The 23,214-nt window shown below is 45.6% G+C and overlaps 1 protein-coding gene across 1 annotated transcript in view; it reads left to right on the top strand.

Moving 5' to 3' along the window:
• The window catches only part of LOC146073283 (uncharacterized), a 58,739-nt gene that overhangs the window by 22,020 nt on the left and 13,505 nt on the right, over positions 1-23,214 (top strand). Inside the window, exon 4 of the mRNA XM_083180463.1 lies at positions 8,421-8,770. Within this exon, the coding sequence (XP_083036589.1) occupies positions 8,421-8,770 (350 nt within the window). The remainder of the gene's footprint in view (positions 1-8,420; positions 8,771-23,214) is intronic.

Here is a 23,214-nt window from a genome sequence, read left to right as displayed (position 1 = left end):
TTTTTTGCAGTGTATTATTTATCCATAGACATTAAAAATATAGGGGGGTATTCAATCCAGCGTCACGACTTTGGTGCTAGCCCTTCAGCCATGACCCAGTCCAGTTGTCGGCTGGCTTGACGTCAGGTCGGCCGGCGGGATTCACTGTCCCGTCTGCCGATCTGCCGAGATCCCTGTTCAATGCTGTCAGGGAAGACAGCATTGAGTAGGACCCCTCTGATATTTCCCCCATCGGAAATTCCCCCCCCCCCCATAAAATAATACATGATAAAAAGACAATATCTGTACAATAACATCTACAGAGGTTTGTTAATGTGGCTTATTCTTATGTATAATATAATTACCTTACTCTGGGGATTCTTTCTCTGTCTCTCTTACTCCTCTGTCCTCCCAGCTCTCCAACCAGTAACTGATCCAGCAGCTCCTCCTTCAGCTCCCAGTGGCCTGATACAGCCTATTTATAGTAACTCCTCCCCATCTCTCCCCAATAGTTCCCAGGATGCCCTGCAGGAATTCTTACACTGAGAGGTGACATGTAAATTAGGGTCACATAACATTAGTATACAGTCATTCATCCCAGCAGCTCCTCCTGCCCAGCTCCTTGTCTTGTAAATGAGGTGTAAATATTCCTTAATTGACTTATTACAATGATAAATGCTTATTACACCCTGGCAGGGTAACACCTTGTATTCTAATAAGGTCAGAACAGCCTCTCGGCTCCTGTTATGTCACCAAAGGGACCTTTTGTTTAGGAGTCACCTATTGTCCGGACATAGAGTCCTCAGGAAGATCTGTTCCACATATCAGCAAGAACTCCAAAATGATTCAATGCTAATAATAACATACATAGACTAAAAAGTAAACAGCACTAATAGATAGTTGTTATAACACAACTATCCAAAAATAGAAAATGTTTTATTAAACAAGATAATTTATATCACAATGCCACCGGCCGGTGAGACAATTTCATAAGCTTTGTGCACAGAAATGATTAATAACACATGATATCACAGTTACAAATCTAATTCCTAACCTATAACATAAAAGACCAAATACATTAGCTGATTAGCCCACAATATACACCCACTTGGGCTTTGGCAATAGCAGAGGCTTGATGTTTGTTAGTATGGCTGTAGATAATCTACTCAAGGGCACTTTGTTGAACCGCCCCTATATTCGGGGATAAATCACCCAAAGTCACTCCAATTATTAGTATAACTGTGAGTAGTCTACTCCAATATCGCTGTTTTAAATTGCCCCTGTAGGTGGGGATGGATCACCCACAATCACACCAATGCGCAGGGTTAGTATTGTTAAGGCCCCCATACACTACACCAACTTGTCCTAAGGACAAGTCAGCCTAATGTCGGCCCGACTTCCCCTGAGCTCCCCCGGCAGCTCCTGATATGATTTGGCACTTGATGTGCCATTTTTTACATGTGATAAATCAGATCGATTTATCACATGTAAATCCGGGGCAGCTGTGGGAGAGCAGGGTCTGGGGGGAGCTTGCAGGTGGGGGGGGGGCGTCAGGGTCCATCTTGGGGAGCGGGGACCAGAGACCGGAGAGCAGGGTCCAGTCTAGTGCATGTGTGATGCAGAGGGGGTAGTCATCTAGCGGCAGGAGAGGTGGCGGGGAGCGGGGTCTGGTCCAGCTGCAGGAGGGGTAGTGGGCTAGCGGCAGAAGGACTGGAGACTAGGTAGCGGCAGACGGGGAACACGGAGCGCACAGCGCATAACAGAGTCCGGGTAACTGCGAGTGGGGAAACATCCTATTCAAAATACTGGGCGGGCAGGGCGGGCGCTGATTGGCTGAGCTCTCGGCCAATCAGCGGCCGCCCAGTCTTTTGAATAGAATGTTCTCCCACTAGCCTCTACCCGGACTCTGTTATGCGCCATGCGCTCCGTGCTCCCCGCCTGCAGCTGCCGCTACCTAGTCTCCAGTCCTGCTGCCGCTGGCCCACTACCCCTCCTGCAGCTGGACCGGACCCCGCTCCCCGCCACCTCTCCTGCCGCTAGCTGACTACCCCCTCTGCATCACACATGGACCGGAATGGACCCTGCTCTCCGGTCTCTGGTCCCCGCTCCCCCAGACAAGCTCAATGCCGGCTGCACATAAGATGTATGTGCAGCATGCCCAGGTATTTTCAGGGAAGGTCAATGAGGTCAGCAGCTTGATCAGCCTGATTCTGTCACACAGTTGTGGAAGAGTCAGAATTACTCCCGCTTGGAAACATAGGGAAAATCATTGGATGGTGAGGTGCGAATAGATTTGCAGCTGATCGGCGATTGATGATATTTCGCAAGTTGTTTGCAGACTTGTACAGGGCGGGTTATCACTCTGTCTGGGTGGTGACTATCTGATCGCAGTCCTCTGCAAATTCACCCAGCAGCTATCAGGTCTGAATCAGGCCCAGGGTTAGTAGAAATAGGATGAAACAATTGGATTTGTAGCTGAGTAACGCGTTTCATCTGTTTGGGGTGTTGTTTGGAAGTCCAACACCCACCAAGGTGCCCAAAGTATTAGATGCTTGCTATAAAATGTGCTAATAACCCTCACACATTAGATATTCATATAGGATTACACAAATGTTTCCCTCACTAAGAGAATGCTTTGTATATGGCCACACAACAGGCCACAAAGCCTCCTATGCAGTAACCATGGGGATAATAAATACAATAACAACACTGGGTGGGAATGCTGCAAGGATAATTTACATGCCAAGGAGTGGGGGCTGTGAGAATCCTAATGATGGATGATTCCACCATTATAAATGCCGCACATAAGGGTGGTTCTGCCATTCATAATAAATGACATATTCTATCTGAGACCGAAAGATAACTGATTGCTGAACAATGTTTCCCCCTAACCCAACTTCTACATTTTAGGGTGAATTTAAGGTTTTATTTTATGATGCTCCACTTAGCAGATGAAATAAAAGGAAATGTTCTTCTATTTGTACACTGCAGGCCCTGTTATCCTCACATTTTGTCATTTACCTTAATTTCACTAACTGGTCACCAGTGTTTAAAGTGGTCCTGGTGAGGTGGTGGAACTTGCTTCCCCCACCTGTCTCCCCCCCACCCCCATATGTCACAGCCAGGTGGGTGCTATGGTGTTTGGTGCCCCCTGCAAGCTTTATATTTAGAAATGCAGGCTACATAATACCACACCTGATTCAAAGTATGCCCCCCAGTGCAAAGCAACCCAACACCTAAAAAAAATGGAACAGTGCATGCAGGGGTTTCATTCTCTTTGCCAGCGGTTCCATGCACAGTGCCATGGATTACATGCTCAATGCCATGGGTTTTATGCTCATTGCCAGGGGTTATATGCTCAGTGCTAGGGGAAACATGCTCAGTGCCAGTCATGGTGCCAGGGGTTTCATGCATGGTGCCAGGGGTAAGTTACTGAGTGCACTGCACTGTGCAGTAAAGGATACAGCCAGCCAGAGTGGTGGGAAACCCTGCTGTCTCAGAGCAGGTCCATCCGTTCGTGGCATGGCTATTTCAAATGGCAAGTCGCAAGCAGGGCCATTTCTAGACTATTTAGGCCCCAGTGCAAACAGTTAAAAATGCCACTGCAATTATCATCATCATCATGAAGGAAGAAGGGGGTCAATGCTGGTGCCACAACATGGCCGGGGTCAGCGCTTCCATAGCCGGGGGCTTAGTCACATAATGCCAGCAGTGCATGTTACATGGAGATGTCTACAGTCAATCAGGGCTGAGTGCATCTAAAGCACTCTGACAGCGCGATCCTGGTAGAATCTGTCTGCAAAGTATCTTGGACATCCCGACGACGACCATCTCCTGCTCCGCGACCGGGTGGAAAGGTGGACCCCACTCTACTGCCACGGCTGCTTCTGGGATTACCTCTTTCCATATTGCCTGTCACTAAGCCTGCTGTGGATACATGATGAACAACATCTCGAGACAAACTCAAGACCCTATCTGGGGCCATGTACCAAGTTGGCTAGCACAGGTATAAGAGCCTGTGAAATGTCACCAGCCAAATCTGCAACATTATCACCACTATGAACCTGCTGCCCCCCAGAACCAGTAGTGAGCAAAGGCACCACCGAAAAAATGCAGCGCAAATAGAAGACAAAGTGGAAGTATCCCAATTAAAACTATTTGTCTGTCCAGCTCCCCTCCTTACAGCGTCTGCATAACTGATGCCTTGTCTAACTTGACTAATAGGCCCACCAGTAGGGACAAGAAATACACTAACTTCACCTCTTGTGCCTGTCAATTGTTTAGGATAACGGCGGGTCTCACCCTAGCATTATTAGGTCCCAATGGCCCGGGTGCCTGAGCGCCCCCAGGAACATTGACTATGCCCTGTGTACTACCTTGGCGACTGCACCAGACTGTGGCCAGATCATCTACCTCCATGTCTGATGCAGAGCTTTCTCTTGGCTGCAAGCCAAATAACTTGTTCTCAAAATGGCACGCATGGGCCGTCAGCTGGGATCTGCTTCTAATCCCAAGAGCCCTCCCTCTGGGTAACTCCCTGGGCTCCATCACCGGAGCATTAGATGTTGTCCGCACACCCCTAGCCGAAGGCGCACACCGTGGACCCGTGCTGCGCGCCCTGCCCTGAGGGGCTGGAGCCATCTCCTCAGCCCTCACAGCCGCTCATCCCCTGCCTGCCGTGGTGCCCAAATGATGCTATGGCGATGGAGATGATAGTCACGGCATGCTGTGAATCGGTGGTCTAGCGCGACCCCTTACCCATAGCTCGCACTAACTGGAAAGAGGCAGAAACTTCTGGAAACTAGAACTAAGAACAACGCCAAAGCTCCTCCCTGTTCCCTACAACCAATGACATGACAGGAACTTTGCATAGGCCTTCCCCTTCAATAAAGGCCAACCCTTAACATCTTCAGACTGTACAATGATGTAAATAAGTGTGTAAGCCCAGCCATTAAGTTTATGCTGTTCAGGCCTATTTATGCCTTCCACAGTCTTACTTTCCAAGATTCTTGCAACCAGGTTAAACAAGGTGTTAAATGAAATTATACACAGTGATCAAACAGGCTTTATGGCCTGGGAGATCAACAACATATAATTTAAGAAGACTGTACAGTATGTTACTACTGCCATCCTTGCTGGCGGGTCGCCAGAACGTACGCGCTGGCGACCCGCCAGCAGCCACGCCAGCGAGGAGACTGAGACGCACGCGCGTCTCAGTCTCCGGCGCTAGCGCGACGGAAACCCTGTCCGTCTCCGCCTCAGGGAGACGGACAGGGTTAGGGGGAGTTAGGGGGGGGTGCGGGCAGGCGGCGGGGACCCCGGGTTACCGCCGGCAAGCCGGCGGGGACCCGGGGAAACGGATGGAAGCGCCGTCGGAAGGGGACGCGCGCGCGTCCCCTTCTCACCATCGTCATGGCGCTGGCGGGGGATGGCGGCTGGCGACGCCAGCGCCATCCCCTGCCAAGATGGGAGAAGACCCATCTGTATGCTCATCTTTAGATTCAAACAAGAGGACAGGGAAGAAGGGGCTGTAATATCTTTAGATGCATTGATAACATTGAGTGGGCATTTCTATGGGAAGTAAAGAAATGGGTGGGAATAGGTCCAATATTCATTGGGTGGGTTAAACTGCTGTATACAGCCCCAATATCAAGAGTCTTGGGGAATATCTATGGTGGTGATCACGGACCGGCAGAATGACAAGTCCAGAGGCTATGGCTTTGTGACCATGGCCGACCAAGCTGCTGTAGAAAGAGCATGTATAGATCCTAATCCTAATATTGATGGAAGGAAAGCCAATTTACCTGGGAGCAAAACCCAACATAATGCAGCCAGGTTTTATATTTGGGGTTTAGCAGATTCACCCAGTACTAATACAAAGGCCTTTGGGTTTCTATAGATTCCCCCACAAATACTTTTTCTTATTTGTCTGACTGCGAAGTAAACAGCTGATTCGAAACTGGAAGTTTAGTTGACTGGATTACTGCAGATTATGTTTACCCACATGCTTTTGTGCAACCACGAGTTGTAATTCCACATGTCCAACCTACGGCTGCTGCATCAACAAGGACATACATTGACTACACTGGTGTTGCTTACACCAATAATAATTTCAGGTCTGAGATGATTTCACCATACACATTGTTTATTGCATTACACCGGTGCAGAGATTCAATGATAGATGTTTCTCCTCTCCAGTCTTCAACAACATTGAATTATATATCATACACTTTTTACATTCAGTAAATAAAATGTCCTCATTTGTAATAACTGATGTGATGCTCATTAACTTACTTAAAAAAAAAACCCCGTCCCTCAGTAGGACTCCTCATGTGATTAATAAGTGTTATATTACAAGGACATTATGTGCTAGATTCACAGCTTTTATATGGTTTTCTTATGTGTAACTTCTGATGTCTTGGAAGACTTGACTTACGGGTAAAACATTTGTTGCATTCAGTGCATTGATATGGTGTCTCCCCTGTGTGACTCCTCTGATGTATGAGAAGATGTGACTTCTGGGAAAAACATTTGCTACATTCAGAGCATGTAAATGGTGTCTCTCCTGTGTGACTCCTCTGATGTCTAATAAAGCTTTGATTATCGGTATAACATTTGTGACATTCAGAGCATTGAAATGGTTCCTCTCCTCTGTGACTCATCTCATGTCTAACAAGCTGTGGCTTCCGGGAAAAACATTTGCTGCATTCAGAACATTTAAATGGTTTCTCTTCTGTGTGAATCAGTTGATGATTGCCAAGATCTGGCTTGCTGCTAAAACACTTGCTGCATTCAGTGCATCTGAATGGCTTCTCTCCTGTGTGACTCCGCTGATGTCTAACGAGGCTTTGATTGCTGGTATAACAATTGCTACATTCAGAGCATTGGAATGGTTTCTCTCCTGTGTGACTCCTCTGATGTCTAACAAGCTGTGACTTCTGGGAAAAACACTTGCTGCATTCAGAACATGTAAATGGTTTCTCTCCTGTGTGAATCCTATGATGTTTGAGAAGCTCTGATTTACATGTAAAGCATTTGTCACACTCGGAGCACAGATGTGGCCTCTCTCCTGTGTGACTCATCTGATGTAGTACAAGATGAAACTTTTTGGTAAAACACTTGCTACATTCAGAGCATGCAAATGGTCTCTCCCCTGTGTGACTCCTCTGATGTATGACAAGCCGAGATTTACGTGTAAAGCATTTGTCACACTCAGAGCACAGATGTAGCCCCTCTCCTGTGTGAATCTTCTGATGGAGGAGAAGTTCTGATTTACGTGTGAAGCGTTTGTCACACTCAGAGCACAGATGTGGTCTCTCTCCTGTGTGACTCCTCTGATGGATAAGAAGCCGTGATTTATATGTAAAGCATTTGTCACACTCAGAGCACAGATGTGGTCTCTCTCCTGTCAGACTCATCATGTATTAGATGAGAAACAAATTAGCTTCAGAAGGTTTCTCCTATACAGGAAATGAGAATCGCTTTAGTGACTCCTGCAGAGGTGTAAGAAGAAATGATGTCTGTAGGTAACTTGATCTGAGAGCAATGTATCTTTCCAAAGTGTCTTGTTAATGAAAGTCTTGTTACTTATTTGTCCTACAAGAAAATACATATATATTTAAAATTAGAGATAACTGAGTTAAGTCTACTATACAGTAATATAATGTACATTTATATGCACTAACTATGTGTTTATATATGTATGTCACCAAATTGCTATATCTCTATTTCCAGCCATATTTGCAGCTTGGAGACCTCTAACATCCTGCAGCAGACTCTGATACTGGGTATAATACACAATCTATTGAGGCTTCTATAGGAATTGTATATTCCCCATACTGTGCATGCTAGATATAGAGACATAGAATGTGACAGCAGATTGGAACATTGCTGCCCATCTAGTCTGCCCTTCTTTAATATATTGTTACATAAAACCCTATTTCATCCTTATTTATCTGTAAGGATAACCATAGGTCTATCCCATGCATGTACTGTATAAATTGCTCTAATGTATTAGCCGCTACATTACTCATGTCCTGCTAGACCTCTGACCTGAGGGTGTGCATTACCCACTTCCTGTCATGGGCTCGTTGGTAGAGGAGTGTGAGTAGGGGCATTTGGCAGAGGAGTGTGAGCAGTGGCAGTTAGCAGAGGAGTGTGAGCAGTGGCAGTAAGGAGAGGAGTGTGAGCAGGGGTAGTTAGCAGAGGAGTGTAAGCAGGAGCAGTTAGCAGAGGAGTTTGAACAGGAGCAGTTAGGAGAGGAGTGTGAGCAGGTGCAGTTAGCAGAGGAGTGTGAGCAGGAGCAGTTAGGAGAGGAGTGTGAGCAAGGGCAGTCAGGAGAGGAGTGTGAGCAGGTGCATTTAGCAGAGGAGTGTGAGCAGGTGCATTTAGCAGAGGAGTGTAATCAGGAGCAGTTAGGAGAGGAGTGTGAGCAGGAGCAGTTAGGAGAGGAGTGTGAGCAGGTGCAGTTAGCAGAGGAGTGTGAGCAGGAGCAGTTAGAAGATGAGTGTGAGCAGGAGCAGTTAGGAGAGAAGTGTGAGCAGGAGCAGTTAGGAGAGGAGTGTGAGCAGGAGCAGTTAGCAGAGGAGTGTGAGCAGGTGCAGTTAGCAGAGGAGTGTGAGCAGGTGCAGTTAGCAGAGGAGTGTGAGCAGGAGCAGTTAGGAGAGGAGTGTGATCAGGAGCAGTTAGGAGAGGTGTTTGAGCAGGAGCAGTTAGGAGAGGAGTGTGAGCAGGTGCAGTTAGCAGAGGAGTGTGAGCAGGAGCAGTTAGGAGATGAGTGTGAGCAGAAGCAGTTAGGAGAGGAGTGTGAGCAGGAGAAGTTAGGAGAGGAGTGTGAGCAGGAGCAGTTAGGAGAGGAGTGTAAGCAGGGGGAGTTAGCAGAGGAGTGTGAGCAGGGTAAGTTAGTAGAGGAGTGTGACAAGGTGAAGTTAGGATAGGAGTGTGAGCAGGGGTAATTAGGAGAGGAGTGTAAGCAGGAGCAGTTAGCAGAGGAACGTGAGCAGGGTAAGTTAGTAGAGGAGTGTGACAAGGTGAAGTTTGGAGAGGAATGTGAGCAGGGGCAGTTAGGAGAGGTGTGTGAGCAGGGGCAGTTACCAGAGGAAAGTGTTGCCAAGGAGATGAAATGCTTTAATACATCATGTCCGCCTGCTTCTCACCCTGATTTCTGCCACAAGTCAGTGCCAGATTAAGCCTCCTTGGGGTTTGGGGCATTTTAGAGAGGGAGGGCCCCTTGTACTTGTCATTACTGGCTGCAAACTGCATGGGAGAATATTACACTGTCAAAACACAGAGTAAAGGCAATATAAACTTGGTGAATGGTGAACTGCAGTTAGGGATATATATATATATATATATATATATATATATGTATATATATATATATATATATATACACAGGGATGGCAACCTGGCACTCCGGGGTAGAAAGTCACTAGCCTGGGTGCCTCTGCAGAATTGTATAACAACCAGAGATGTAGACAGCCTTGCGGTGAATCATCAGCGTGGCACTTCAGGACTTGTGCAAAAAAACTATTTAATGGTGCAACAGTTTCGAGGAACAACTCTCCCCTTCTTCAGGCAGACAGGATAACTGTGCTGTCCGCCTGAAGAAGGGGAGAGTTGTTCCCCGAAACTGTTGCATCATTAAATATTTTTTTTGCACAAGTCCTGGAGTGCCACGCTGATGATTCACCGCAAGGCTGTCTACATCTCTGGCTGTTTTATATATATACTGTATATATATATATATATATATATATATATATATATATATATATATATATATATATATATATATATATATATATATATATATATATATATATATATATATATATATATATATATATATATATATAGCAGGTGTGTGCCGGCACTCATCTCCTGTGTATGAATCTGCGCCCGGTTCCCTCGCTGTTTGGCACGCCGCAGCAGTACCACAAATATAGAAGAAGTGGTCGCGGCACTCGGGCCTGAAATCAATGCAATACGTAGCCGGTAAATACGGTTGACGTTTCAGCCTTTATTTGGCTTTTTTGAAAACAGCTTACATGGATATAAAATGTGCACTCACCTCTATAAGTAAGGCTAAATCACCAATCTGTGTAGGGACAGCGGCCATTGATCGACACCCACTTCTGGCGTGTACTGATGACCTCACTGTCAGGAGCTTACGGTTGCCTAGGCAACTTGACAACTGTGAATACAAATGTGTATGTCAATAAAGTTTGACTTAGAATTTTTTTTTTTATGGGGGTTGCTAAAAAAACGACTACTTGCTTTTTAAAAATAGGATATATGTGCCGCTGTCACTGCAAAATAAGTGATTAACAAATAAAAACATTCCACAAACAACAAATGTGCTAAACTTAACTCATAGCGGTTACATATTATATAAAAATTAAATACAATGTTATTAACTTAATTTCGTGTGCTAGTCTTACTGTACTAATTACAGGGTAGCCGCTTCACTGTGATCAATTTCAGTTGTAGATATTTGTATATTTTTTTTTAAAAAGTAACTTTGGGATGTCTCCCCTTATTTTACATCTAAACTCCAGCATTTTTAGAGGAAAATCGGCTTCTATCCTGTCTCAAGGGCACTTACTATTTATTTACATTTTTCTTTACATTTTTTACAAAAAACAGTGGAGTCCTAGTTGTTCATTCAACCCTTTGGGTGCTAGGGTATCTAGTTTCCAGATCCATCTTGTTTCCAATTGTAATAATCTCTTGCCTCGGTCGAATCTTCTCGTAAGTGGGGGAACATGATCGATAATCATGTATTTGACCGAGGCTAGAGTGTGCTTGGCTGTGGCGAAGTGACGTGCCAATGGCTGGTCACTCATGCCCTTTTTAATCGCTGCCCATATTGCGGAGCGGTGGTTCGCCATCCCCTGCAGGCTGCCGTCCTCCAACAGAAGGGGGGGTGGGTGTGCACGCATGAGGCACCCATGTGCCCCGTTCTTTAGGAGGCTGAAGCAGCTCTTCACCCATCTCCCCACTTCTGCTTTTATGCCCCAGCCTGCCCCCCACTACTTGCCCATGTCCCTGAAGTGGAGGCGGGCCGGAAAGTCATTGATCCACGTAGTTTTGCTGACGTAGAGCAAGTGAGCCGTTGTAGGATATATATTGTACCGCAATGTACCATTTTACATATTGTTATATTTTAAAACTGAATATTTATAGTTATGTTATGTTAAATTTTGATCACAGTAAAATAACTCTAAATAATATCTTTACATATTAGCTTTATCAATATATTATAACACATAACATTATTACCTCTGGAGATTATTCCTCTGTCTCTCTCTTACTCCTCTGTCCTCCCAGCTCTCCAACCAGTAACTGATCCAGCAGCTCCTCCATCAGCTCCCAGTGGCCTGATACAGCCTATTTATAGCCACTCCTCCCCATCTCTCCCCAGTAGTTCCCAGGATGCCCTGCAGGAATTCTTACACTGAGAGGTGACATGTAAATTAGGGTCACATAACATTAGTATACAGTCATTCACCACAGCAGCTCCTCCTGCCCAGCTCCTTGTCTTGTAAATGAGGTGTAAATATTCCTAAAGTCACTTACTACAATGGGAAATGCTAATTACACCCTGGCAGGGTAACACCTTGTATTATAATTAGATCACAGCAGCCTCTGGCCTCCTGTTATGTCACCAAAGGGATCATTTGTTTAGGAGTCACCAATTGTCTGGCCAGAGATTCAGCAGAAATACATGTTCTACATATCAGCAGAAACTTTACAATGATTCCAAACTAAACTTTAATATAAATAGAGATTTTTCAACAAATCCTGATTAAAATATCATTTGACATGAAGGCACTTCTGTATGTAATGTTTCTGTTATTGCTGAATCTGTTTGTGAGTCTGTCTTGAGAAACTTCAGCTGATGTGGCAGTGATTCATTTTGAGATTAAGTAAATTAATACATTAATTCATCTATACATTCTAGATAATGGATAATAGTCAGTCAAACCTTTAGCAACTAAACAGTAATATATACACGGTACATGCTCAAACAGATAACCACTTGAATTGCTTCATTGGACTGCTTTTATACAAAAAAGCAGGGTCGCACATAGTTTTTGAACCCGGATTCGCCCAGGTGTGACCCAGCTTTTGACATCGGTTTCTTTTATCCATGCTGTCCTTTATTGTTCCGCAGTAGTCCAGCCCTTTATATGTGCTTGAATATGCAAAAGAATGGAGATACAATGTGTCGAACAGTTGAACTTATATATAGGGGGTAGGTTTCTACCTAAATTTGTGGTGTACCTCACTCACCCCAATTAAAAAAAAACAATTCTAAAGTACAATGGTGCAAAAAGGAGGGCGTCCCCCAACTCACACTTTAGGATCATGTAATCCACATATCTGGGTTTCTTTGATAGGGTGTGAAGTCATCAGACCTTATTTGCCATTCCAATCATTCGTAATACTTGTAAAAAGAAAATATGCCCAATGTGTAGATATTTCCAACCAGATTTTTTAGAGAAAAGGTGAGCCAGAAATAATGGATACCTTACCACTTATGGTGGAGGGGTAAAGCTTGTAGCGGTTTCTTTAACTCGTGGTTTAGTTGGTATGTGTAGCAGTGGGTCCAGACTAATTTTTCATAGCCAACATTTAAAAAATTCCAACAAGTTTTTAATCCAAGTAATCAATAAAAATACATGTTTCCAGCCGAGGGTACAGATGACTTAAAAATAGCTTGAAGTTAAACATTCAAAAAAAAGTTTTAAAACAAAAATGGAAATAAAAGGTCCAATACATACAGTACATCCTGCAAGAGATGGCTGCTCACACTCCTCTGGCAAAGTCAACGCGTTTCGGTCAGTGGACCTTTTTCAAGACGGAGAAATGCCTGCCGCCAGGGTTATTTGTTTGCCCTCCAATTTCCCAAAATTCATAAGGATAGCATCACAAGAAATGGAGAAAAAAATTGGGTACTTGTTTCCTAGCACGGCCACAGCGATTAGGATCTCGGGCATCGCAGGTAAAAAAATTGTGTCGGTCGCATCGCATGCGTGCAAAAAAATTGCATGCGATGCTACCGACGCGATGCCCGCGATTTCCCATAGGGAACAATGTTAAATGGGCCAGAAACTCCAAAAATCCCCCCTGAACAGTGAAATGGCCCCCCAAAAATAGTTACCGCCACCCCACGATCAACGTGAACCCGAAGCGTGGCGAGCGGCGGCGGTACGCGTCCTCCGACCTTTTCATACCCCCACTATCCACGTCGGCGTGGAGTCGAGAATAGATAGTGTGGCGAGCGCAGCGAGCCACCGAGCCCGAAGCGTGGCGAGCGCAGCGGATACCTTCACAGGTAAACGCGTCCCTTCGCGGGCTTGACAGGTATCCGCGTCCCCTCGCTGCGCTCGCCACACTATCTATTCTCAACTCCACGCCGACGTGGATAGTGGGGGTAGGAAAAGGTCGGAGGACGTGTACCGCCACTGCGCTCGCCACGCTTCGGGTTCACGTTGATCGTGGGGTGGCGTTAACTATTTTTGGGGGAGCCATTTCACTGTTCAGGGTTTTTTTGGGGGGTCTCTGGCCCATTTAACATTGTTCCCTATGTTGATTTGGGTAAATTGAGGCATTTTACATTGTTCCCTATGGGAAATCGCGGGCATCGCGTTGGTACCATTGCATGCTTTTTTTGGCCGCATGCGATGCGACCGACGCGATTTTGACTTTTTCAATGGCAAATTGCGTTGGTCGCATCGCAGACCATTATAAATGACCCGCGATGCTCGTGACTGTGGCCGTGCTAGGAAACAAGTACCAAAAATTGCAACACCTGCTTTCATATACAGAATTTATTACAATGGTGATATATGCAGTATGAGAATTGAGGAGGGGAAGGCTGGTAAAGTCTGGTGAAAATGGTTTTCCTGTAAAGCAACAAAGTGATAGTTTGTTAGGTGAATTTCAACCTTTAACATTCACTGATTGTAGTTTTACCATGGAAATATAAGGTCAGTTGAATTAGAAAAAAACATTACGGAAAAATAAAAAAGACAGAAATGTGCAAACAAAGACATACAGAAAGACACAAAGGGACGTGAATGTAAAATTATAGCCCCATAAAGCCCCATAGTTGAGGGCAATCGACAGGGACTGGCGAGGAGCTCCGTTGGAATGGAGTTCTTCCTTTGTCATCCTCTGAATTATTATTTTTTTTTTTTTTTATTATCAGGTGTGCATATGGTGTGCATATTTTTTTTCCTGACTAATATAAAACAATATGCTGCATTCCCAGCGCCAGAGATGTTTTTGTTTCATTTAGGTACTTGTTTCCTAGCACGGCCACAATCGCGGGCATCGGGTGTCATTTTTAGTGGTATACGACGCGACCGACGCGATGCCCCCGATTGTCCCATTGAAATGCATTGAAAACTGTCAAAATCGGGTCGGTCGCGTCGTATGCGGCTAAAAAAGGCTTAAATGGTCCAGACGCGATGCCCCCGATTTCCCCATAGGAAACAATGTTAAATGGCTCAATGTACCCGCGATGCCCCCGATTTCCCATAGGAAACAATGTTAAATGCCTCAATTTCACCAAATCATCATAGGGAACAATGGTAAATGGGCCAGAAAGCCCCCAAAACACCCCAGAACAGTGAAATGTCCCCCCAAAAGTAGTTTATGCCACCCCACGATCAACGCGAACCCGAAGCGTGGCGAGCGCAGCGAGCCTGCGTCCTCCGACCTTTTCATACCCCCACTTTCCACGTCGGCGTGGAGTAGAGAATAGAATAGTGTGGCGAGCGCAGCGAGCCACCGAGCCCGAAGCGTGGCGAGCGGACGCGGATACCTTCACAGGTAAACGCGTCCCTTCGCGGGCTTCACAGGTATCCGCGTCCCCTCGCTGCGCTCGCCACACTATTCTATTCTCAACTCCACGCCGACGTGGATAGTGGGGGTATGAAAAGGTCGGAGGACGCGTACCGCCGCCCCTCGCGGGCTCGCTGCGCTCGCCACGCTTCGGGTTCGCGTTGGCGTAAAATACTTTTGGGGGGACATTTCACTGTTCAGGGGTGTTTTGGGGGGTTTCTGGGCCATTTACCATTGTTCCCTATGATGATTTGGGTAAATTGACCCATTTAACATTGTTTCCTATGGGAAATCGGGGGCATCGCGGCTAAATTGAGGCATTTAACATTGTTCCCTATGGGGAAATCGCGGGCATCGCGTCGCGGCCATCGCACCCGATTTTTTAGTGCATGCGATGGCCGCGATGCCCCCGATTTTTCCTCACGATGCCCACGATCATGATCTTTGTGGCCGTGCTAGGAAACAAGTACCTTCATTTACATTAAGAAATTATTATTTTGCATCAATTATAGACCATTCACAACTTTACATATCATCAATCAATGGCATTAGCAATGTTTTTAATCTGGAGAAACAGATTTTTTTTTCAAACAGTGAATTGGACAATGTTGAGTCTCTGTCTGGACAATAGGTGATTTCCAAACAAAAGGTCCCTGAGGTGACATACAGATGGGTCTTATCCCATCTTGGCAGGGGATGGCGCTGGCGTCGCCAGCCGCCATCCCCCGCCAGCGCCATGGCGATGGTGAGAAGGGGACGCACGCGCACGAGAGGCGCGCGCGTCACCTTCCGACGGCGCTTCCATCCGTTCCCCCGGGTCCCCGCCGGCTTGCCGGCGGTAACCCGGGGTCCCGCCGCCTGCCCGCACCCCCCCCTAACCCCCCCTAACCCTGTCCGTCTCCCTGAGGTGGAGACGGACAGGGTTTCCGTCGCGCTGGCGACGGAGACTGAGACGCGCGTGAGACGCACGCGCGTCTCAGTGCATTCGCTGGCGTGGCTGCTGGCGGGTCGCCAGCGCGGACGTTCTGGCGACCCGCCAGCAAGGATGGGACAAGACCCATCTGTAACAGGAGGGCAGGGGCTGCTGTGATCTAATTAGAATACAAGGTGTTGCCCTACAAGGCTGTAATTAGCATTTCCCATTGTAGTAAGAGACTTTAGGAATATGTACACCTCATTTACAAGACAAGAAGACAAGGAGCTGTGCAGGAGAAGCTGCTGTGGTGAATGACTATATACTAATGTTATGTGACCCTAATTTACATGTCACCTCTCAGTGGAAGATGGGAAGGAATGACTATAAATAGGCTGTATCAGGCCACTGCGAGCTGATGGAGGAGCTGCTGAATCAGTTACTGGCTGGGAGGACAGAGGAGTAAGAGAGACAGAGGAAGAATCTCCAGAGGTAATTATGTTATGTATTATAGTATATTGATATATAAGCTAATATATAAAGATATTATTTAGAGTTATTTTACTGTGATCAAAATTTATCTTAACAATTATTATTTATTCAGTTTTAAAATACAAGTATATGTAAAATGGTACATTGCAGTACAATATATATCCTACAGAGAGAGCCGGCATCAGCGGAAAGCAGACCGGCTGATGGAATGGCCGAATGCTCAATAGTCTATTGACACAAATAGCATTAATAACAAATACTGCTCTGATAAGAGCAGTTAAGGCATATCAACTATTAATATATTGCAAGGCACATGCAAAGCCAAACACAGCTAGAATGCCTGTGCGCGCTTCGCATATGCCGCTTTTTTGAGCCCTTGTTTGTGTGAATAGACTATTGAACATTTGGCCAGCATACCCAACAGGTAGTATCACACCGATCTCACTAGGAGAGAGACACAGTACGATTTACGCTGACCGACAGCAGGGCACTGCCATCATTAATCGTGTTTCCTGACTAATTACACTTGTATCATTACTGTATACTGTGACTGACCTTGATCAGCTGAGTGACCTCTATTTAACCAGTGTCACCTGCAGTCTCAGATACCTACCATCACTGCCTAGCATTATGAACACTGATATAATATTCATATAAAACATGCTGTTTTTTTGAGTGGACTATTGGGCATCTACACAGTGTACCTTACAGGCAGCAACATGCCGATTTGACTAGTTTCTAAACAGGTTAAGGGTATAACAATTGTCATATTTGCCCACATATTGGTCACTAGCTATCATTGTGACAAGCGCTAATCCTACTGTTGTGATAATGCTGATTTCACAACATTTATAAATAATTGTGATCATTGACAAGCTCACACCACTAGCTGCCGTGAGGATCTAGGTGACATTAAGATCTTTATATTGGACCATCAGCCATGGCATAACTCCAGGGGCAAACACAGGATTTTCAGAAGGGGGTTTCCAGAGGGGCGGAGCAAAGCATGGAGATGAACACTTAGGTGACCCGGTATATGCCGGGTCAATTAAATTATTATAGATAGACCAAATGTATATAAATAATAATAATAAAAAAAAAATATATATATATATATATATATATATATATCACATACATACAGGGGCGTCAACAGCAGTGTAGACCCCTGGGCATAGCAATGTATTGGGGCCCTTACCGATCCTCCAGCTGTAGGGGTGGGGGAAGCTTTGATGTCCCGCGGGTGGTAGGGGGTATTATATCAACTGTTTAGCATGTAGGACCTGGATCAGTAATTTCCACTAATTACCCCTTTACTGCACAGATGTGGGAGATGAGGTGGGAGAAGGGGGCATTGGGCTGAATGAACGGGCCCTGATACATAACTTCCAGGGTGGTAGAGGATGTTTAATATGCAGAGGAGGGTGTATAGTGGAGTGGGCTTATTAATCATAAATTTCTGGTGGGAGGACAGCTTGCTTGACTGCAGATATCTCCAGTTCCCAGAAATATGTGTCTTAGATTTTAATGGAATTAAAGACTAGAGAATTCCACCTACCAAATGATAATGGGGACTAGGGGATCAGATTTCAGGAGGCAGAGCAATCTGCCAAAGAGTATATAAAACTACATACCAGGTGTGTGGAGCTGAAGCAGTAACCAGCTGCTGGAAGGCTGATATCTCTGGTTCTGGGAAAAGTAAAGACAAGCTTCTAGTGTATATCAAAGGGGGAGAGTCCCAGCTTTTGGAATATACCCTCAGAAAAACTCTTAAGTCAGACAGAACCTGAAATATCTGACTGGGAAGAGCAATTAACAGGCTTGGATGGGGACCACTGCTTTGAAGTCATATATCGCCGGTTCCCAAGGGCCGATTTTAAAAATTCTTGTATCCATGGAAAGAGGGGACCCTCAGCTTTCAGACCTTTAAACTCCTGGGGGGGGGTTCTGGGTACTCCCCCCCCCCCCTGCGTGCGCTACTGAACTCCCTATGTAAGGGAATAATACGGCACCTAGTGAATACAGTGGGATCTTTTATGTGCAACATATGTTGCAAACTGGACTACATACAGAGGCTGAAGTATCTACAATAAATAAAAGTTTTCCTCACCTAACAAAGTGATATTATTAAAACTTTTACTGTTACCAATTATTCGACAAAACAGCAGACAGCTTAACAAACAATTTAAAAGGCATATCTATAAACATATATAAACCCTCCTAAGCCATTGTTGGGAACCATTTAAATTACTTTATTAACAGTGATTAAGAAACAATAAACGAGACAACAGGAGAAGTTTTAAAAATTTGGGTACTTGTGTATTTTGGCGGCGCCCGTCGTGGGCATCGTGTGCCTTAACTTTAAGGCACAGGACGCGACGCGATGGACCCGATTTCTCCATAGGCTTCAATGTTAAAATATTTTTAACATTGAACCCGATGGAGAAATCGGGTCCATCGCGTCGCGTCCTGTGCCTTAAAGTTAAGGCACACGACGCGACCGACGCGACCGACACGATTTCTCCATAGGCTTCAATGTTAAAATATTTTTAACATTGAAATACTGTCGGTCGCGTCGGACTTGTGCCATTATAATGGCACAAGATCAAATGTAGTTGTTAAAATCCATCTAACATAGAAAACAATGGGAAATGGGCCAATATGGCCCATTTCTCATTGTATATGGCCCCGTCATGTCCAAATATAAATGCCCCCCATTGTCAGCGGCACCCCAGTATTGACGCCAACCCGAAGCGTGGCGAGCGTAGCGAGCCCGCGAGGGGCGGCGGTACGCGTCCTCCGACCTTTTCATACCCCTACTATCCACGTCGGCGTGGAGTTGAGAATAGAATAGTGTGGCGAGCGCAGCGAGCCACCGAGCCCGAAGCGTTACGAGCGCAGCGAGCCCCGCGAGGGGACGCGGATACCTTCACAGGTATCCGCGTCCCCACGCGGGCTTCACAGGTGTCCGTGGCCACGCGGACACCTGTGAAGTCCGCGAAGGGACGCGTTTACCTGTGAAGGTATCCGCGTCCCCTCGCGGGGCTCGCTGCGCTCGCCACGCTTCGGGCTCGGTGGCTCGCTGCGCTCGCCACACTATTCTATTCTCAACTCCACGCCGACGTGGATAGTAGGGGTATGAAAAGGTCGGAGGACGCGCACCGCCGCCCCTCGCGGGCTCGCTGCGCTCGCCACGCTTCGGGTTGACGTCAATACTGGGGTGCCGCTCACAATGGGGGGGCAGTTATATTTGGACATGACGGGGACATATACAATGAAAAATGGGCCATATTGGCCCATTTCCCATTTTATTCCATGTAAAATGGACTTTATCAAGTCCATCTTATCTTGTGCCATTATAATGGCACAAGACCGACGCGACCGACACAATTTCAATGTTAAAATATTTTAACATTGAAGCCTATGGAGAAATCGCGTCCATCGCGTCGGTCGCGTCGTGTGCCATGTTAATGCACACGACACGACGCGATGGACCCGATTTTTCACACACGATGGACGCGATCCTCATCGTGGGCGCCGCCAAAATACACAAGTACCAAAATTTGATAAAGGAATATAATAATAAAGATTATAAAAAAAGATAAAAATAACTTAGATAATTATTCTATTATAGTAATAGTGTTACTAAGGAAAAAGAACAATGGGTGAGATTTAATAGGATGAGCGATTCAGAAAGTGAGAGATTTGGAAAGAAATCTCCAGTATTTTTTTTAAACTGCAATTATTTACACTCCAAAATCAAACTCGTTTTGCAGTGTAAATGATTGCCTCTTTAAAAAAACTGGAGATTTCGGTACTTGTTTCCTAGCACGGCGCCCATCGCATCGTATACCATAAACCTTACAATGGTATGCGATGTGATGCAACGCGATGGCAACCGATGTTATACAATTTTAAAATCGTATACCATTGTATATGGCATACAATGCGATGGTATACAATATTAAATTGTATAAGCACCCTAATGGGTGCTTTCAATGTTAAATGACCCCCCTATAAGATTATTAATTGTATAAGCACCGCAATGGGTGCTTACAATGTTAAAAGCACCCCCATGACACCCCCACTATCAATGCCAACCCGAAGCGTGAGGGGAGGCGGTACGCGTCCTCCAACCTTTTCATACCCCCACCATCCACGTCGGCGTGGAGTTGATTTTATATAGTGCAGAGAGCCACCAAGCCCGAAGCGTGGCGAACGCAGCGAGCCCCTCGAGGGGACGCAGAATACATGTAAAGTAATACGCGTCCCCTCGCTTTGCGCTCACCACACTATGTGAAATCAACTCCACGCCGACGTGGATGGTGGGGGTATGAAAAGGTCGGAGGACGCGTACCGCCACCCCTCGCAGCGCTTGCCACGCTTCGGGTTGGCATTGATAGTGGGGGTGGCCTGGGGGTGCATTTAACATTGTAAGCACCCATTAGGGTGCTTATACAATTAAAATCGTATAGGGGGGCCATTTAACATTGAAAAAACCCATTAGGGTGCTTATACAAAATCGCATTGCATCGCATGCGGGTATATGGCATGCGATGCGATACAATGTATAACATGCCATAAGATTGAATATTGTAGGCGCCGTGTTAGGAAACAAGTACCAATTTCTTACCAAATCTATCACTTTCTGAATCTCTCATCCTATTAAATCTCACCCATGATGTATATTTATTTGCACTAACAAATATGACCCAGCCATTTAGCATTGTTTTAATATTTATGTATGTCACCAAATTGCTATATCCCTGTTTCTATCGCTATCACCATCGTTCACCATCTGCCAGAAGGGGGCATGCACGCACAAGATGCCTTTGGAGCCCACTGCCGCCTTCCCACCATTCCCTGCTGCCCGCACCCTGCACTAACCCTGCTGTCTCCCTGAAGCTGAGATGGGCAGGGTTTCTGCTCCCTGTTGCCGAGTGAAGGGGACGCACGTGCGTGTGAGATGCTCCCGCGTCCCCTTCAGATGCAGCGCCTTTCCACCAGCATTAGCCAGCTAAAGGAATCTGGCAATTCCCAGCACTTGCTGAGAGGCGCTACATCTGTATGTGCAGCTCGGAGACTTCTATCATCCTGCAGCAGATACTGATGCTGTAATACCCAGTCTATTAACTAGGTAACACATCAAGCTACTGCTCACCCCCACCCCACACTGCCACCAACACCCACTTTCCAGACCCTCAAGCAAAAGTATATAGGTGGCATCTTAGAAGTTCCACAGTCACCACCTGCATTATGTATTTGTTATAGTCATCCTAAATTTTGTGAAAAACAGAATCAGTGGTGCCACCAGATCCTCATGCCCTGGGCAGCTGCCTAGTGGTAAACCCAGCCCTGAGTAAAGTAGAAACTGACATTGTGCCAGAGTCTACAGCACATGTGCCAGTCTCCAGGAACATGGCTGCTGCTTCTTGGTTCTGGAGACTTCTCTATAGTGTATATATCTGTGTATACAGCCGATGCACAACTCCCCAAGTGCTGTGATCTGGTGTTGCAGGGGTAATATGGGACATTGGAGAAGTAAGTGTTATACATGTGGGCAGAGGGTGCAAGGATATTTACTAAGATTATGCAGCAACTAAGTTATCCCAGCTGCTACATACTGTATCTAACTCATACTTACATTAATTTCCCTAATTCTTCATAAATATCTACTACTATAGGATAATGTGAAATCATATCTCGTACATTGTAATATCTATTTAAATGTAATCATAATATTAATTATCAGAAATAACAAAATATAGAATATAATGTTAACAGTAGGATATCCTTTTATATATATAGTCAATTTGTAAGAAGACAGCAGCGGCACTCAAGCGGGAACTTTTAAACAATATATTTGTCACAGCAACACGGACCTACGTTTCGGGGATTACACGCCCCTTTGTCAAGGTGAAAAAATCAATACAAACAGTGTGCAAATTGTGTTTACCTTAAATATATATATATATATATATATATATATATATATATATATATATATATATATATATATATATATATATATATATATATATAGTACGAACAAGCAGAAGTCACTCTAAGAATTATTTCAGAACTGCACGGCGGCAGTCAATGCAAAAAACGTGAAGACACTAGTATAGTGCAAAGCCAACGTTTCGGGCGGGAAGCCCTTTATCAAGACATAATAAGTGTACAAACATTACTCACATTTATAGTAGAAAAACTGTCAAATCACTCTGTGCACACCACCACCGTGCTGGCACCCGGCGAGGAACTGATGACATCATCGGCGCTGCTGCACCGACAGATTCTGACTCACCGGGGGCGTGTGTCCATCACCGTGTACCTGGTAACCATAGTGACAAAGTAAATAAACATAGAGGAGATCAGCCACCATGGTAAGTGCATAGTGACCCTGGTGTCTATGAAAGTACAGGCATGTGAACAATCTACCACCATGTACACCTTAAGTGAGGGGAATGAGGGAGCGGGATGACCACAGACCGGCTCTGAGCGGGGAACTGTAGTATGCGTGTGCTGCGGCCGTTTCCCGTATGTGGACTGTGTCCATGTAGTGTGTGTACGGCCGTAGTACTACATGGACACAGTCCACATACGGGAAACGGCCGCAGCACACGCATACTACAGTTCCCCGCTCAGAGCCGGTCTGTGGTCATCCCGCTCCCTCATTCCCCTCACTTAAGGTGTACATGGTGGTAGATTGTTCACATGCCTGTACTTTCATAGACACCAGGGTCACTATGCACTTACCATGGTGGCTGATCTCCTCTATGTTTATTTACTTTGTCACTATGGTTACCAGGTACACGGTGATGGACACACGCCCCCGGTGAGTCAGAATCTGTCGGTGCAGCAGCGCCGATGATGTCATCAGTTCCTCGCCGGGTGCCAGCACGGTGGTGGTGTGCACAGAGTGATTTGACAGTTTTTCTACTATAAATGTGAGTAATGTTTGTACACTTATT

The sequence above is a fragment of the Crinia signifera genome, chromosome 4, assembly GCF_055691185.1.
Source record: "Crinia signifera chromosome 4, ASM5569118v1, whole genome shotgun sequence".
NCBI classification, from domain to species: domain Eukaryota; kingdom Metazoa; phylum Chordata; class Amphibia; order Anura; family Myobatrachidae; genus Crinia; species Crinia signifera.
This window is presented reverse-complemented; position numbering and strand designations above follow the sequence as displayed.